This window comes from Plasmodium inui (assembly GCF_000524495.1).
Source record: "Plasmodium inui San Antonio 1 unplaced genomic scaffold supercont1.13, whole genome shotgun sequence".
Classification (NCBI taxonomy): Eukaryota; Apicomplexa; class Aconoidasida; order Haemosporida; family Plasmodiidae; genus Plasmodium; species Plasmodium inui.
In genome coordinates this window covers 233,507-250,739 of record NW_008481847.1, presented here as the reverse complement: position 1 = coordinate 250,739, position 17,233 = coordinate 233,507, and the positions used below count along the sequence as shown (strand labels likewise).

The 17,233-nt window shown below is 44.4% G+C and overlaps 5 protein-coding genes across 5 annotated transcripts; 3 read left to right on the top strand and 2 right to left on the bottom strand.

Annotated features, from left to right (window-relative positions):
• Window positions 1–586: 586 nt before the first annotated feature.
• Window positions 587–1,097, top strand: C922_03248 (hypothetical protein; the record flags this gene model as incomplete). Its single annotated transcript, XM_008818840.1, has 3 exons — window positions 587–639; window positions 747–795; window positions 951–1,097. The coding sequence occupies 3 exons, from the start codon at window positions 587–589 to the stop codon at window positions 1,095–1,097; spliced, it is 249 nt and encodes an 82-aa protein (XP_008817062.1).
• Window positions 1,098–2,027: 930 nt separating this feature from the next.
• On the bottom strand, window positions 2,028–2,396 carry C922_03247 (hypothetical protein; the record flags this gene model as incomplete). Its single annotated transcript, XM_008818839.1, has 1 exon — window positions 2,028–2,396. One exon carries the CDS (start codon window positions 2,394–2,396, stop codon window positions 2,028–2,030), a length of 369 nt encoding a protein of 122 aa, XP_008817061.1.
• An 836-nt stretch (window positions 2,397–3,232) lies between these two features.
• C922_03246 (peroxin-4) lies at window positions 3,233–4,374 on the top strand (the record flags this gene model as incomplete). Its single annotated transcript, XM_008818838.1, has 4 exons — window positions 3,233–3,309; window positions 3,666–3,726; window positions 3,873–3,981; window positions 4,166–4,374. The coding sequence occupies 4 exons, from the start codon at window positions 3,233–3,235 to the stop codon at window positions 4,372–4,374; spliced, it is 456 nt and encodes a 151-aa protein (XP_008817060.1).
• Window positions 4,375–6,167: 1,793 nt separating this feature from the next.
• C922_03245 (hypothetical protein) lies at window positions 6,168–8,533 on the bottom strand (the record flags this gene model as incomplete). The annotated part of the gene is made up of 4 exons (XM_008818837.1): window positions 6,168–7,406; window positions 7,539–7,682; window positions 7,865–8,123; window positions 8,409–8,533. 4 exons carry the CDS (start codon window positions 8,531–8,533, stop codon window positions 6,168–6,170), a joined length of 1,767 nt encoding a protein of 588 aa, XP_008817059.1.
• Window positions 8,534–13,271: 4,738 nt separating this feature from the next.
• Window positions 13,272–16,718, top strand: C922_03244 (hypothetical protein; the record flags this gene model as incomplete). Its single annotated transcript, XM_008818836.1, has 1 exon — window positions 13,272–16,718. One exon carries the CDS (start codon window positions 13,272–13,274, stop codon window positions 16,716–16,718), a length of 3,447 nt encoding a protein of 1,148 aa, XP_008817058.1.
• Between the last annotated feature and the right edge of the window lie 515 nt (window positions 16,719–17,233).

Genomic DNA, 17,233 nt, shown 5'->3' with positions numbered 1-17,233 from the left:
ATCATCCCACCATCATCATCCCACCATTATCATCCCACCATCATCATCCCACCATTATCATCCCACCATCATCATCCCATCCACCATCTTTCCCACCCGTATTATTATCTTAAATTTTTTCTTTTTTCAGAGCTACTTTCACTCCTCAGGGTGGTGTGTCGCATGCCCAGAGGGAAACCCCCAAAAATGAAATTTGTTTTCGTGATTTTTTTTAAGTTTTATGTTTGCCTGGCTGACGTCCGTTTTCCTCCCCGTGCGTTGGGCGTGTGCTTCGTCTACATGTGTGTGTACGTGTGCACCTGTAGGTGTACGTGCATGTGTGCACATATATGCGTATGTATGTACTCATGTGACCATGTACCTATCTACGTATGTACCTATGCGTGAATCGTTCCTGTGCTTGTGTGACGAGGCGCAGTTGTCCCCTTTTGTCGTTTTTTTAAGTCATTTTCCATGTTTGTCCCAATCGTACCATTTACCGTTTAATCGAATTCACTGTCGTACGATTTCAACTTAAAATTTGCCTGACCTGATCATATTAACTAGCTTTTTCTTTTTTTTTCTTTTTTTTTTCTTTTTTGGCACAATGGGTTTGGCTGTTTTTGAGAATGATAAAAATTTGTCATTTAATGGAGTGGAGTAAGCGGAAAAACGAGAAAAGGAAAAAAAAGTGGAAAGAACGAGAAACCGAAAGATCGCCAATGTAGACCAGTTCAGCGCTCATTTTAACGAAAATGTTTTCGCAGCAAAATAGTCGATGACGTTTACAAGGACAACCTCAACTTCCTGATAAAGGTGTGACCCGTGGGAGCGGTTGCTTCGAAACGGAGTCGGCGCCCTTCACGTTTACCTTCACCTCTGTGTGCGCATTTCTGTTCCCTTCATTTCGTCTTATTTATTTATTCACTCATTTTTGCGGCCACCACCGCCCATTTGCAACAACCCTGAAGAGCAACAAGAACGAATTGGAGCGGAAAGAAACGGACCAATTCAGTTTCAGCATTGACAACCTCTTCATTCTACTGGAAGAGGAGGAACAGCGACGCCACGCCGAGAGGGATCAAATGAAGGACACCCTTCAAAACATAGGTTTATAAAGCGACATTTTTTGCATGCTGTTTATATGATAAGTAAATACATGCGTTATTCTATGTGCCTACACAAATGGGTGCGGCCATAAATGTACCCACACGTTTGTCCATGTGCGTGCCCCTGGCGCGACACGTCTTTCACAGCTCTGCAGCTAAAGAACGTGAAAAAATCAATTAAGAAGGCGGAGAAATATCTTGAGAAAAAGGTTCCCCCCAATTGCTCAAGTCGAATATTGCCCTTTTACAATGCGTACTTATGCCTAACGTGTATCATCCCCTTCCTGTTCTGCTCCATTTTAGGAATACGGGGAGATGATTGCGGGCTCGCACAAGGCGCTGGAGGGCATCAAAAAGCGAATCGATGATTTGTGAAGCGGCACGCGTTGGTGCGCGGCGCGTCTGTGTTTTCGTCTGCATCTGCGTCTGTTCTTTCGCTTGTACTTGCGCTTCTTCTTTCCTTGCGCATTTGTGTGACGGGGAGTTTTTCCCCTCCCTGTCCCCTTTTCCATGCTGTTCCGTTCCCCCTTTCATTTTTTTAAACTTTTTCACATACGACTACGTGTCATGTTGATGCTGTATAGCGTCCAAACGGGCGATTAAAAGTAAAGGCGAAACGAGACAGACAAAGCGAAACGTAACAGACAAAGCGTAGCAAATCAAATGGAAGGAAACAGAACCTAACTGCGTTAGTCGCGCGAATTAACTGGGTGTGGGATGGCCCTCAATTTTTCGCCTATGTACTGACGCAGCGGAAAAAAGGGCGATGCGCAAATGGTGCAAATGGGGCAAATGCAAAATTGGGAGGGGCAAAGTGATGTTTTAAATTTCTCTTCTTTGCCAAATGTACAATCACTTTAGCGGGGGAATGTACACTTGGGAGGGATGGCCCCAAGGGCGGGAGTAGCGTAACATGCATGTATGCGCGTCTGCGTGCGCTCATCTTTGAGGGTGCGCACTAACGAACATCTCCCGGCACAATTTATCCGCTACGTCATTTTCCGCCAACAAGCGAATAATGCGCTTATCTTTCACTTGGATTTCTTCCTTCAATTTTTTCACTTGGGCATAGCACAACTGTACTTTCCCTTTTAAACAGCCATTTTCATTTTGTAGCTCCGCCATTTTGTGTTTGTAATTTTTTATTTCCTCCCGGAGATTATACAGTTCTTTCTTCTTAACGAATTCATCTTGCATGGCAGAAAAATTGTTTTGAAATTTGACGGCCTTTTTAAACCTCGCCTGGTCCTCCTTGTCCCTCTGCCACAGTTCGTTTTTGTAGAACGTTACCTTTTTTTCGAAGCTCATTTTACAATTAGAGGTGTCGCCCGGGGGATGTTCACATTCGTGAGTCCGCTCGTCAGTCCACTCGTCAGTCCACTCGTCAGTCCACTCGTCAGTCCACTCCTGCGCAACCGTGGCATGGGACTTGCGAACAAGACATAGAAACTTGCTCCTGAGGCGTTTTCCACCGACAGGAAGGGACATGCCAACGCGTGTGACGCAACGTACGTGGTAGCCACGTTGATCTCTTATAATTCGCCTTGCTCAGGGAGACAGAGGGCAAAGGGATCGGTTAATCTAAGGCAAAAAAAAAGAAAAAAAGAAGAAAAAAAAAAGGACACAAAATGGACAGATTCAACTAATCTGAAGGAAAGGAAAAAACAAAAAAGAAGAAAAAAAAAAAACGCTCCTTATGCCCCTTCACCCGCAGTGGAATTTACTTCTTACACAAAATTAAAGACACAACATATCTGTGGCACATTTGGAGTTGTGCACAGGAGGTTGCATTCTCAATGGACATAAAATCGAGCAAGAAAAGGAACGTAAAAGGAAAAAAAAACAAAAATAAGAACAAAAATAAGAACAAAAACAAAAATAAAAAGCAAAACAAAGGAACGGCAATAGAGGAAGCGTTGAGCAGCGCAAAGAGGAAAGCATAAGAATACGATAGGCGACGAAACCCACCACACACACACCTGTAGAATTAAAACACAAATGTATAGCCATTCCTGATCTGAGCTCATCTACCACAGACAACACAGAAAAGAAAAAAAAAATCTTTTTTTTTTGTTCACATTTTTCTCAGTTTGTCTAAGCACCATTAGCACCATTTTTTTTTTCTGCCAATTCATATGAATAGCATGACGAAAAATAGACTTCTAATAGAATCGCGCGAAGCCAAAAAGCAAAATGACCCAGACATAACACTCACTCACAGGTACATACAATTGATGGGAACAACTATGGGGAGAAACCCTTTTCTGCCATTTGTTTTTTGGCCCCCTTTTTTTCCCGTCCGTTGGTGCGCCCATCTGGAAGGCCATTTGCGTGCAGATTTCCTCTGAGCGTTCTATTGTCTACGAATGTGTGGGGGGTGCCCTCATGGTTGTATTTTTTGTTTCTCCATTTGATTAGCGTGCATAACAGGATTAACGTCTGCGTAGCAGTTATGTGCCGGCATGTAGACATAACCCCTGTGCATGCACCACCCCCGACCAAGTCGTCTACATTGCACCAATCCTGGCTAAGCCGCTTAACATGACACCAATTTCCCCCATTCCGCCCATTTCTCAGTGATTACAATCTGTACGAGTGGCAAGCAGTTATACGGGGTCCAAAGGACTCCCCCTACGAGGTAGAGGCGAAACCTGCTCAGCAGATTTTTAGTCAGCAAGGCGGCTCCTTTCGATGTCCAGATTACGCGAGTGTGTATGCATATATCTTTGTGTACATACTTGTGCGCAAACGTGGCCCTTAATTCGTCGTCGCTTTTCCCCGCAGGGAGGAAAGTGGAAGCTGAGCATAAAGTGCAAGAGCACGTACCCGATAGACCCCCCGGTGATAACCTTCGTCACGAAGTTTTTTCATCCCAACGTGAATTTCGTAACAGGTAGGGCGGTGCGGACCCTCCGGTTGGCAGCGAGCCGAAGGAAGTAGCCGTTTCAGTTGCCCTCGCGAGGGTAAACATTGTCATAGCATCACTCACTGGGCAAATTGCACCTATTGTACCTATTGCACCTATTGCACCTATTGCAGACATTTTTCTCCATATTTTTTTTTTTACCCTCCCCAAGGCGAACTCTGCATGGATATTTTGAAGGCCAACTGGAGCCCGGCATGGACCATTCAGTCCCTCTGTCGAGCAATTCTATTTTTATTCACCGAGCCTAATGCGGAGAGTCCTCTGAATTGCGACGCAGGTTGGTGCTATTGCGCGGGGGCAGGAGCGGATGCGCCGAAGGGACCCCCATTTAGGACTTCTCTTTCAAACCTGAATGGTTAAGCGGTTTCCGTATAAAGGGTTGGCCGTTATGCGGTTGGCGGTTTGCCGGCCGCTGTGATTGTTCCTGTACATGCAGACAGCCCCCCAAAGCGTTCACCTTGTTGAGCTAAATTGTGTGCACAAAAAAAAATAAAATAAATAACATAAAATAGAAAACGCTTTTATCGCTCTACAGGCAACCTGCTGCGGTCTGGGGATGTTAAAGGATTTCAATCGATGGCTAGAATGTACACGCACGAATTCGCTATGCAGAATGACTGATCCGATGGCTGTGCAAATTTGGTGTGGAAGGATGGACGTGTTTTGGGGTCACCCCTTTTCTTTTTTTTTTTTTTGTGTAGAAACGACTCGTTTGGCATATACCCACATGGAAGGTGCTTATCAAAAGGGGGGAGTCCAAATTGAAGACAACCGCGTGCGTATGATTTTTCCCGCGTTGCATTTTTCGTCACCCAACAGGTGCTGCACCGAGGCCACTTCACCAGGTCATCATGCCTACGGCTAAGCAGTGACCCATAGGAGGTGTACGTACCTATAGATATATATATGTATCTGTTTATGTGTACACCTTTTTTTTATAGTTATTTTAAGGGTATTTGTCAGCTTATAATACCTGCCCCCCCTATTGTTTATGCACGTCTTCCCCTGTTCTGCTCGATATGCTTCACTTTATTTGTGTGTGTGCATTGTATGCCCCGTTCTCACTGTCCTGTAGAAAAAAGTCTTAAAAAGGGAACCAACCAATTTGAACTTCTCCAAGTTGTATCGTAACGTGGTGTCCATTTCTTGTGGAAGGGACTTCTACCCCTTCAAGGGGTTGGACATGGACTACACCGTAACCACTCTCCTCAAATTACATGTCGATGGCAAAATGGGAATGTCACCGAACGGTTGAGCTTACTATATGAAGTGAAACTTTAATTCTTTAAGCGCAGGGAAACGGATGTGGCGCTATACATAAACAGTTTTTCCAGTGTCAAAAAAAAAAAAAAAAATACGGGGAAGGTATGTATGATCAGGGGTAAAAATAAGAAATACAAAAAAATTGTGACGAAAGTAAAATGGGACAAGGTGATAAAAAAAAAAGAGAAAGAAAAAATGACATTTTTGTTTGATGTGTAGGAAGGGGTGCTGGTGTGCAGGGAACACGTTTACTTTTCTCGCCTCTTTTCTCCCCTTCACGCAACACCAGAGGTATGCCACTAGACGGGGGGGGGAAGCGCTGCTCACTTGAAAGAATTCACTTAGCGTCGCAACGCTGTGGTCACCTGGGTGATGATGTACACCTCTGTTAGGATGCTTCTATCACCACACAGGGAGGCACATGCCTGAGGGGATTTTTCCAACTTTTACACGGCACAAATTTTCTCATGTGTATGTGTGGCTAGCCAACTTCCAATTTTAACTTAATGCACACACACAGAGGGGGTTGTGGAGCAAACTTTGGGGTTCCGAAGTCCAACAGGTGATATTCATCTCCTCTGTCCATGGTGAAGAGATAGCAGGTGGGTACTTCCTCCCATTTGAGAGTCTGCCTCTTTTTTTTTGGGGAGGAGGGTACAAAACTATTTAAAGGTTGGAGGTATTCAAAATGGGGGTGAGTATAATTATGTTAACATTGTGAGGGGGCGATTTTTCTTATTTTGTTCATTTTGCTTGACCTTGGCCTGATGAGTAGAAGCCACCCCTTTTGGGACGATCAGATGGGACATTTTCCACGCCATAATGGAAAGCCTAATTTTAATTTTTGCACAATGGGGCAGGGGACCACTCCATGCGGTGACTTCCTATCGTCAGTACCTTTCTCTGTAAGCCATTTCGCGCCTGAGCTTCTCTTTCAACCGCTGCCTCATCTGCATTTTCTCCGATTCTTTAACCCACCACGGTTTGTTGCTGCTGGACCTTCTTCGCCTTCGTCTGGGCGAATGAGAGGAGTTGCTATAGCTGAGGGATGAGCTGTGGTATCTCTTCCTCATTTTTCTAATTTTGCTTTCTCTGTCACGATACCTGCTTCTTCTATCTGACTCATACGAACTTAACGAATCGTTACTCCTGGTGCGGTGCGAGCTCCTGGAGCGGCTATCATATTTTTTCCTTCTACGAGTGCTGCTGCTATGCTTTCTATGGCTACGTTTTCGCCTGGAGCCTCTTTTGCTTCCATGCCTCCTGTCACTGCTCCTGCTGCTGGATGACGAGCGGGAGCTGCTTCGAGACGAGTAAGACGATTCACTGCTGCTGTATTTCTCACTCCTGGATTTTTTGTCTTTCCTCACTTTGTTCTGTGTTTCATCCGCTTCGTTTGTATCTCTGTCTACGTTTTTATCTTCCTCCCCCTCATCGGCGTCCTCTCCATCCTCTTTAGCCTTTTTCTTCCTCTCGGCCTTCTCCCTCGCCTCGCTCACGTTGGTCTCACCGGGTCGACTGACCGATCCGTTGTTACTCTCCGCTATCGCTTTCGTTTGCTGGGCAGTGGGGGAGGAAGTGGTTCCCCATGTGAGCCCACCTGCCACTCCTGCTGCCATTCCAGCGGCGTTCGCAACTCCCATGACTTCTGTCATTCCCGCTACTCCCGCTGCTACCCCCTCTGTGGATGTCCCGATCAGCTGCGGATTAACCTGCACGAGGTTATTCACAATGACAGGACTTGGATTATACATGGCAAGAAGCTTCTGATTCAGTTTGTCTCGCAAGGCAAGGACCTTTTCCACCTTCTCATTAACGACAGGTTTCTTCTTTGCTGGGGGAGGATCACTCACGTCAGTCTTGGTGTTCGTCCCACTTGTGTTGTTACTATAAAATGAGAAATTATTTCTCAAATTATCTTTTTCGTTGATTAAGCTATATGCATCTTTTATGATAATTTCATTCGTTCCTATTTTAGTCCCGTTCATAAGTAACGCAGCCTTGGCATGTTCTTCGTCAGTAAATTCAACAAACGCAGTGTTCACTTTTTTCTGCTCGTTGTACTGGAGCTTGTAGCTCGTAGGGGTCCCGACATTCTTGAAAAGGGCCTTTATATCATCTTCCCTGCACTGTGTGGAGAGGGATAAGAGAAGAGCATAAGTGGGTCAAAGGAGGCCTCGATAATTATAGATAGGAGGGCATGTACCTCCAACCAAGTATCTCTAATCAGATCGGTCCAAATGGAATATACGCATGCTTACATTTGGAGGGACATTTTCCATGTAGATAATTTTGGAGAAGACATCAAATTTGTTGTTCTTTTCGTTCAGCGAATTTTGGAAGTCCACGAGTCCCTTCTTCTGCTCCGATATGAGTTGCTGCTGGAGGAGGATGTTCTGCAGGGCCTGCGCAGTGGGAGAGGTGTAAGCGGTTTGGGGAGGTGTGCAAGGTTGGAGAGGTATGCGCGGTTCCACGTGCAGCACAAGTGGTGTGTCACCGCGTGGGGGACGTCGCGCTGCTTGGAGGAACACCTGAACGGTGAATGCACTTGGGGCTGCCACACATTCCTCACCCATTTATGCTTTACCTGGTACTGCACGCTCTGCGCGGCGGCACTGTTAACAAGGGCGCCGGTTCTTCCATCTAGTGAGGTGGCTAAATTTTTATCCGTCTCAATGCTACCGATAGCCGGGTCGGAAAAAGCTGGATTTTGTGAAATGGGTTCGATGACAGTTACAACCATGGGCACGTTCAGTAGCATCTCGCCATTGAGGCGAGACGCTTTCGTTATTCCCTCTGAGCTCTTGAACTCGATTTGACAGTACTTCTGGTTCTTCCCGGGAAAGCTGCCAAGTAGAGGGGGGATGGGGGGAAAAACACCAATGGGATGACGAAGAAGAGGAAGACGAAAACGACGAAGAGGAAAAGGAAGACGACGAAGAAGAAGTACGTTCCCTGTTATCCTTTCGTCAGGAGCCATGCAAAGACTGAGTGCCCGCATCCCCTTCAATGTGTAATCACTGAAACGGGCGAACGAATACACATCTCCACACAGATGCAGGCACATTCACCGATAAAGCGCAACGGTTGGCAAAGGAAACACGCCCCTTTCTCCGATTCGCAAAACTTACTTCTTAAAAACGACGCCGATTATCTCATCACATGATTCAAATTTTTCTTTTATGTCCTTCTCTGTCACATCGGTGGAAAGGTTCTTTACATAAACGACATTGGCTATGCTAAAATTTAAACTCATGTTAGGAGCTGCGTTTCACAAGTTGTCACTCGGTTTGTTTTTTTTTGGGGGGCTGCTCTTCTAAGTGAGCAGCCGCTTAAAGGGGAATGTATGTATCCACGCGTGGAGGTAGGGAAGTATCACAGCATGGAAGTATAACAGTACGGAGGTATGACAGTACGGAAGTGTGACAGTACGGAAGTATCACAGTATGGAAGTGTGACAGTACGGAAGTATCACAGTATGGAAGTGTGACAGCATAGAAGTAGGCACGTAGTTATATTTATATGTAAACCTCTGCACGGTTCAACTTCGACCCATGGGTACATATCGAGCGGTGAAGCAGCAGCCAGGAAGTGTTTCCACTACAAGGATGTATCGACAGATGGGGACTTAGAAATTGAATGAAATTGTTCCTTTTTCTTTACATTTGTAATAGTTCGTAGATGTTTTCTGTGTACCGCGTTAATGAGCAGAGGGGGGTGGCATCTATATGTTTTTTCTTTTCCAAACAGATGGATTGAAAATTTTGTGCGTAAATATATATGTAACTATATATGTAGCTATAGATATGTGGCTATATATGCACGTTAGATAAATGGAAAAAAAAAAAAAAAAAAAGCGGAAAAGATAATTCTTTTTTTTTTTTCCACAATATGATTAGCACAACACAGAAAGTATATATTAAAAATTTTGGCTCCATATATACGTAGGAGGGGAAGGAAAAATAGAACTATACCTATAAGGTCCCATTTCGAAAACCCTGCAAATTCGTTTACAGTGGGCTGAACGGCAATTAACTTCCTTCTATGTAGAGTGTTGGACCCGAGTCCAATGAACTCTGCCAAGGGAAGAATTGTAACGCAAAGAGGGGGGACATGCTTAATTAATTGTTGAGGAAAAATACAATTTTGTACAGGCGTAACAATTGCGAGAAAGGGTAATCTCTACCCCCAGGGGGTTCGGCCTCCGGTGGGCGAGGGAAGAATCGCCTTGGAGTGCATCACCACGTCGGATGGAAGCGCTACATTGGATCGCATCGCCGCGTCTCTCCCAACCGAATAGCCTCACACGCATTAAAACCCAAATTTGGGGGACACAGAAGAATGAAAAAAATGCTTGAACGGTTCAGGTGAATTACGCAGAGGCCACAAAGGTGGCTTCCACCATTTTGGAAAAAAGGGAAGCGTGAACGTCAACCAAGTTTAATGTTGTGAGAAAGGGAAATTATTCGAAAGACTTCGAAATAAAGCAGTGCACGTCTTTCCTTTGTGAGGTGCAAAGAGATAATTTCGAATTGAGTACTTGTCCTTAGGTCGCGCTTAGCCCTGTGCCATAACCCCCACCACACGTTGAGCAGACGCGCATGTTTCTTAAGTTGGATGCCTGTCAGTAGCGCATATGAATAAAATCGGGGGATCCACACTATGCTGTAGCGGAAGAAAAAAAAAAAAAAGGAGCTCCCATTTTGTCATTGTGCTGCCCATCAGTCACCGTTTTGAAAAAATTAAACTCCCGTAAAAAGACACCTCGATGGCCTTTGCAGAGAGAAATATACTCATGCCAGTTGGTACATAAATATTATGCACCATTCGAAATGAGGTTTATTCCTTGTGCAATTGGTAATTGGGGGTAAACCCAAGTAGAGGGAATTTTGTAAAAGCACACAACTGCGGAAAACGGCCCCAATTATTATGCCTTCCAGCATGTGAGTGGGTACGAAAGAGAGGAGGTCAAACATTTTGACCCAGTGTTCCATCATTTTAAAAACCGTTTGGAGCGTGGGCCCAAAGAAATAGTCAGTCCATTCACTTCGAAGAAGAACCAAAAACTGAACGGACAAGTGGCGAAATGGCATGCGCATTGTTAGCGCCTTTTCACTGCCGTCCATGACAAATACTCCCTTGTATATGACCTCATACGATTGGCACATATTTATGACTGTCTTGCGTATTTGGACGGGGCATACCCAAGCATGTTGGCCAACTGAGCAGTCTCTTTCTCCTGAGTCGAATGAACAATTTGGAGATATGCTACTGGGGACGCCCCATTGGGTGTCCCTCGAAATGGAAGATGCGCACATTGGTCAATTTGTGTAGAAAGCTGTTGCAACAAATGAACGCCTCGGAATGGGATATTTATCCCCCGAATGTATTCTAACACATGCAGATATATTTAGTCCCCCCCGGATGGGCTTCATCCCTAATGCAGTCATTCCACACGTTGGGCACTGCGCCAACTGCGGCAAGATTAACTAGAAAGATACGAATAGGAGTAGCTGCTTTCCTACCGCTTGGCCTCCTCATTCCCTTTGAGAAAAAATAATATTAAAAGGTAGGCCCATCACTTACGGAAGGTACCTCTCCGCACTTTTCTTAACACTAAAAGGGACATGCAGTAAATTATTCTCTATTGACACGCCCCACTATCAGCAAACATGCATCATCCCAAATGGATATAATTTTTTTTTTTCCCCCTTCAATTTTGTACATTTTATATAAAGATCTTAGGTAAAATAATGTTGGGTCGTTCCTTCCCCTCTGGCGCAAAAATATTATGGAAGCTCCAAAGACATCCAAGTGGACATAAGTCATTGTCTACTCGGTTATACACTTGGTCCAGCAATGTTCGTCAAAATGGGGGAGGCCCCAATTTGGAAAAATAACCACAGGGTTGCAATTTTCGGCAAAGAGAGAAAAAGAAAAGATGCCACTAGATGTATAAAACTATTTTAAAGAAGTTAATCTTCTCAATTTTTTATACACCCTTTTTTTTTACGAACAATTCTGCCTTTTTTTTTTTTTTTACATGCGTTAAAAAGGGGAGAAGGAAAAATTATGAACGGGCAAGGTAAAAAAAACAACATGTAACGAAATTTTTTAATCTTTTTTTTTTTTCTTGGGATGAGACAAAAAACGAAGAAGTGGAATATTCCATTTGAACAAAATGACGTTTAACTGCTACATAGACATTTTCGCCTTGTGACTCTAAGATAAGAAATAATACGAATGATGCGTGTCAAGGGGTAGGAGAAAAAAAAATTTGCTTATTCGAACCGTTCAGCAGCGCACGAATTGGGGGTGGATTATGGGGGCGCCGATTTGGTATGCCTCGTATTATCCTGCCACGGATGGGCGGTGGGTTGTAGAAGGGATAATCTCAGAGGAGAAGCTGTCAAGGAGAAGCCACCAAAGCGAAGCTGACAAAAGAGCTAAGAAGGAAAAGCGACATGAAAAAAAAAGTGCTTTAAATTTAAAGCATCAGCAGAATTGCCACTTCTTTTCTTTTTTCTTTTTTTTTTGCCTTTTTTTTATTTCCCTTCTACCCTTCTTCCTCCCCCCGAAAAGAAGAAATCTCTGGGAACGGAAAAATAATTTTCAAAAAAAGGGAAACTGCATTACGCATATGTAGAAAAAAACGCGCGCAATACTCGGATGTATGTATATATATATTCTCACTTATAAAAATAACAAACCGCCGGTGTTTTTTTTTCTATTTTTTTATCCATCTTTAAATCGCCAAAATTTGCATAACGTGCTGCGCGTAGCATTTTCGCGCATACCGAAATTGATGCATAGACTACTGAATGGATTTTTTTGTCATCAAACGTTTTTTTATTGGCACAAAAAAAAACAAAGAAACAAACAAAAAAATAAAATAAAAATAAAAATACAAACAAGCAAACAAAATAAAACAAAACTGTTCGATTTGCATTCCCACGGCTGCTTTTCCTTCGTGCGAAGTACATACGTGATTTGCGTATGTTTTCACTTAGAATTTAATTCCGCCCGTTTTAATACAGTTAAAATTGTATTTTTCTTGCGTTTGCTTTTGCGTCTGCTTTCGCATTTACACTTGCCTTTTCATTTTGTTCGTTCTCACCTGTGTTTTGTACAATTTCCGTCGCCCCCATTTTAGCTAACCAGTGTTTTTCCATTTCACTGCCTAGTGAGGGTGCTTTCTGGATTGCGCCTTTCGCGTTTAGCATTTTACATTATGCTTTTTTCGTTTCGCTTTTTACGTCCCCATTTTTACGTTCCTCTTTTTTACGTTTGCTTTTTTGCGTTCCCCTTTTTACCGCTCACCCCGCACGTTTCACCTTTGTCGTATGTATCACTGCCAACCCTCCAGGACACGTATTTTTACCGTCTTCCATTTTTTCAAAGACGTCTGCTCGCTGATTTTGTTTTCAGCTGCATAGCGTTATATTTTTCCGTTGCCCATCCGATCTGTTTGTTTTTTTTTTCTTTCCTCTGCCGTTTATCTAATTTTTTAAGTCTTAATTTTTTTTTTTTGCCCAGGTTAGCAAACGTGGTTGATTAAAAATGATGCGCAATTAGTGATGCCGCGGTTGTGCATTCATTTTGAAACGTCATACGTGAGAGAAAGGGTCAATTCAGGAAGGCGTTGTAGCAGAGTTTATAGCGAAAGTGGACGTGAGAAGCGAACGGAGGGAAAAACAACCAAGTTGTTTTGAACATAAAGAATACTTCACCATCCCTGGGGGTGAACACATTTAAGGGTATATGTTTGCGCACGTAGGTGTATGCTTTTCAGATCCACTCGTTGCACACGTTTGAAGAGCCACTGTAGCGACGAGATTGTTGTAACGACGCGGACTCCTCCGCCGGGTTCTTTTGTTTCAGTGTTTACGTGGCTACTAAGTCGCTTGGAAGCTGTCCAGCCGGGGGGTAGCAGCTACATTCTTTTGGCTAGTTACCACCCCAGAGAAAATCGCTCCATCTTAATGTAAGCGAAAATGAAACTGAACAGCCAAGGAGATGACACGAAGGGGACCGACGTCCTATGGGAGTCCCTTTATAATGACTTCAACGAAATTACAAAAACGAACAAGAGACACTGTAACTACATCGAAAATAGTCTTTATAATTTTTGCAAAGGGGTGAGTTCACCAGATAACTTAAGTTCCAATTTGAAGAATAGATCGAATGAGTGGCTCCTTCTTAACCATTCGAAAGGTACTACAGGAGCGGTGCCTGCTGTAGGAGAGGATAATAAGAGAAGCAGAGATAGTCCAAAGGGGAGAGAAGCAGGAGTAGGAAGTTCCAGATGGAGTAACCTTGCCATCCAGGCATACTTAAACAAAAACGACAAGCAGGAAGAAGAGGAACAGTTTGCCAACAAGAATAATGACCCAGAGGGTGTTAATCACCCGATGCTACAGGATGATCAGAAAAGTGATCGCTTATGGAGACGACATTCTTCATTCCAACCTGGTAGTGACTATTACGATGGACAGTACGTGAGGAATAAATTTCTCGATGTTGACATCGATTATTTGAAGAATGAAACGTACATCAGTTGCAACGATGTTGTGAATAGCGAAAAGACAAGACATTCCGAGTTTCAGAATAATAACAGCGGGAATGCGCTTCTGCGGGAGGAGAAGAGGAGCGCGAGCGGTGAGAATCGCGGGGTGGGCACTCAGGTTGGAGGGGAGCTTAGTTCTCAGCTTAGTGGGCACGTGGGTGCCCAGTTTGACGCTCCCTTCCGCAAGGGCAGCATGTTCAATCTGATGAAATACAACGCGGCTCTGAAGGGCCTCGGAATCGATGGAGGCATGAGCTTACACAACGGAAGCAGCATCGGTAGTAGCAGCCACACACATAAGGATGTGAACAAAGGAGTGAGTGCTTTCTTCACTTCTGATCAGCAGCATTATGAGAATGTTAAATCGGGAAGGTTGCACTTAACTGACCCAAAGGGGCTGTTTTCCAAAAGGGAGGATTATACCTACTTGCTGAGCAACAAGAAAATTTACGACAATGTGTCAGTAGGGGGGAGGGAGATGGAGAGAGGACACACCGGTGACCTTCTAGGGTTCGCCCCCCTTGATAGCCACAGGGGGGAAAGTGGAAACGGCGCCAGAAGTGCCTTGGGAAGTGGAAGCGCAAGCAACCGTCTCTTTCACAATATGAACAAGTACAGAAATTTCACAGTAAAATCGGATGAAAGCCTGACTTGCCCGAGCTTCAGCTATCATCGTGCCGCCCTGGAGGGAGGCCTCATAGGAGGAAACAATACCAAGGCTGACATGCAGAAACTCGGCGCAGATGGTGCGAATGACGAGTATCACTATGACGAACGTGGTAGTGCCCACATGGGTAGCACCAATCAGAGGCGTCACGAAGGCAATCGCACCAGCTGCAACTCGCTGGAGAAACTGGACCAGCTTCTGAAAAGCAAGTGCAGATATGTGAGCAACAGCAGGTTGAGTGAACTTGATTCTTTATTCAAAAAAAAAAACAAAGCAAACAGTGAACATTTGAGAAAATCCTTCATAAGTTGCGATAATTACAAAATTGACTCTGTTGTGTCCGAGACCTTGAATAGAAACACCGAAATGGATAAGAGCGAGTCCCCCCCGTCCGAGCAAATGGACGAAGTTAACCATAACCAACTTATACGTCGATCCAAGCGGCTAAATGAAATAAGTAGAAAATGCCTCAGTGGGTACTCCGATGTGGATCCATACGACCTGAACGAGTTGTACGAACGAATAGATAAGAGAAAACATGGAACGAGCGTTGCAGGAAGAAGTTACAGCAATGTGTTGGACGAGGGGGAGTGCGGATCCGTTCTGTCTGCGCAGAGGGTAATTGGGAAGGAAGCGGCGCTTGGTAAGAATTACGGCCTTGCGTATAATTACGCGAATGGGGAATTGGAGGAGGTGCTGTGCAATTATGTCGGCATCATCCGAGGAAACAGTGAGGGGAAAGACTCAAAGGGGAAGACGGCTGAGGAGCAAAATAGCAAAAGTGTGAGTAAGCTGTTTGAAGCATACGACAAGGACAAAATTTCCGACGTGAATGCCCCCGTGGTGAGTACCGTGGCGAGAGACAATCCAGAAGTAAACTCATCTCACGGGAATAGGAAAATGAATAAGAAGAGCAACCCGGGGCATAGCGATGATGTAGTCGGAAGTGCCACCCGTAAAAAAGGAGGCCACAGCAGCGGGTCCTTCTGCAGCAACGGGCAACCAAATGAAGAACGCCACTTTGGTAAAAACGAAACGGATGGAAGGGTACCAAATGTGGGGTTAAATCTACCCATTTGTGATAATTACGATGCGCAGAAAGGAACACAAGGGAAGAAGAAGAAAAAAAAAAACAAAAGTACTTTAGGCAGTCTGGCGGAGAATTCAGAGGAGTTATTACCCCCAGGTGGTGACTCGAAAGGTGACCAAGAGGGCAGCAGTCCCAACGCGGGATTCAAACTGGCGAGTATAAAATTTCCTGGCGATGAAGAGGAGGAGGACTCTCCTTTCGGTGGTGACGCCAACAAGAGTGCAACTGACAAGGATGAGCTCCACGGGAAGGTAAAAAACGACGTTTATAGTTACGAGGTAGAAGAGGAGGAAGAACAACTAGGCGGTAATAACAAGATACCTCCTCATGGTGAGGACAACATAACTGAGGACGTCGAAAGGGGATCCCATCCGAAGGGAGGAGACGCCCCGGAAAGAGACAACAACAGTGTAATCACGAGCAGTTCCAGTGCGCGCAATTTTATTAAACATCCAGATTTTGAAAAAATGTATTACAATCAGAAGAAGGAGAAAGTTCCGTACGCAGAGGAAAGGAAAATAAGTGATTCTCAACAGAAGGCTCTCGAGCAATGCTACGACAACATTAACCATGCCAATGATGTGAAGAGACTCTTTCGCGAAAAAAATTTCCTTCAAGATTTATGTGAAAAGAGAAAGGTCATTATACAGAAGAGCAAAATTGAAAACACCAAATTGAACGTTGAGATTAAGTCACTACTGAGCTTTAACAACAATTTGAGTTACGCATTGAAGGAGAAGGAGGCGGAAATTAAAATGCTAAAAAAGCAGAAGGAAGAACTTGAAATGAATTTAATGAAACGAATAAACAATAACGGAAGTACTCAGTATTCCCTCCTGAGCAACTTCACGTCTTTTCCTACGCTTTGCAGAAATGAGAGATCGAGTGGGGTGCAGAGTGATAGCGGCGCGTGCCACCTGCTGCGCAACAGGAGCAGCTGCACCATTTTGAATAACATCGCCGATGCGAGTGCCAGCGTCAGCAGTGGCGGCGGTAATCAATCCGCCCTCATACAGAGCTACGAGGAAAAGATCCAGGAGCTTCTCGTGCAGGTGAAGATGTACCAGACTAAGAATAGCGACTTGCAGGAGCAGTTGCGCATTTTTATGAACGAGTAGGAAGCTGTGCCGGGGGAAAAGCGGTCCACAAGGGGAAAAACCCGTTGAAATGGAATAGACGCCTAACTGGAAGGATTGCTCCTCCGCGCCGCCGTCCACCCGCAAATGGACGCACCTTACTGCGGGGCTTGTCGTGTTTGTAGCGCTTTTCGCGTCCACTGAACCTTTCCTTTTGTTTGTGTTCAGTCTTTTTCCGTTTGTGATTTTACCACATGGCCACTGCGCCATTTAACCGTTTAACCGTTTAACCATTTAATCGTTTAATCATGTCCTGTTTGCCATTTTTTCAACGCGTTGCAGCTTTTCTGCAAAAATGGGTAGCGTGCTTGCCCTACGTTGTCCCATGTGTTTGTATTAATCCCTCCTTTTGTGCGGGGGCATATTGCATTGGTAAAACATGTACACTCCCGCGGTGCACCTTTTTTTTTCCACATCCTTTTTTTTTCATCATATGACCAACTTGTTTTAATTTACTTAGCAATTACAATATTTTATGAATCGTGTGTTATTCAAGA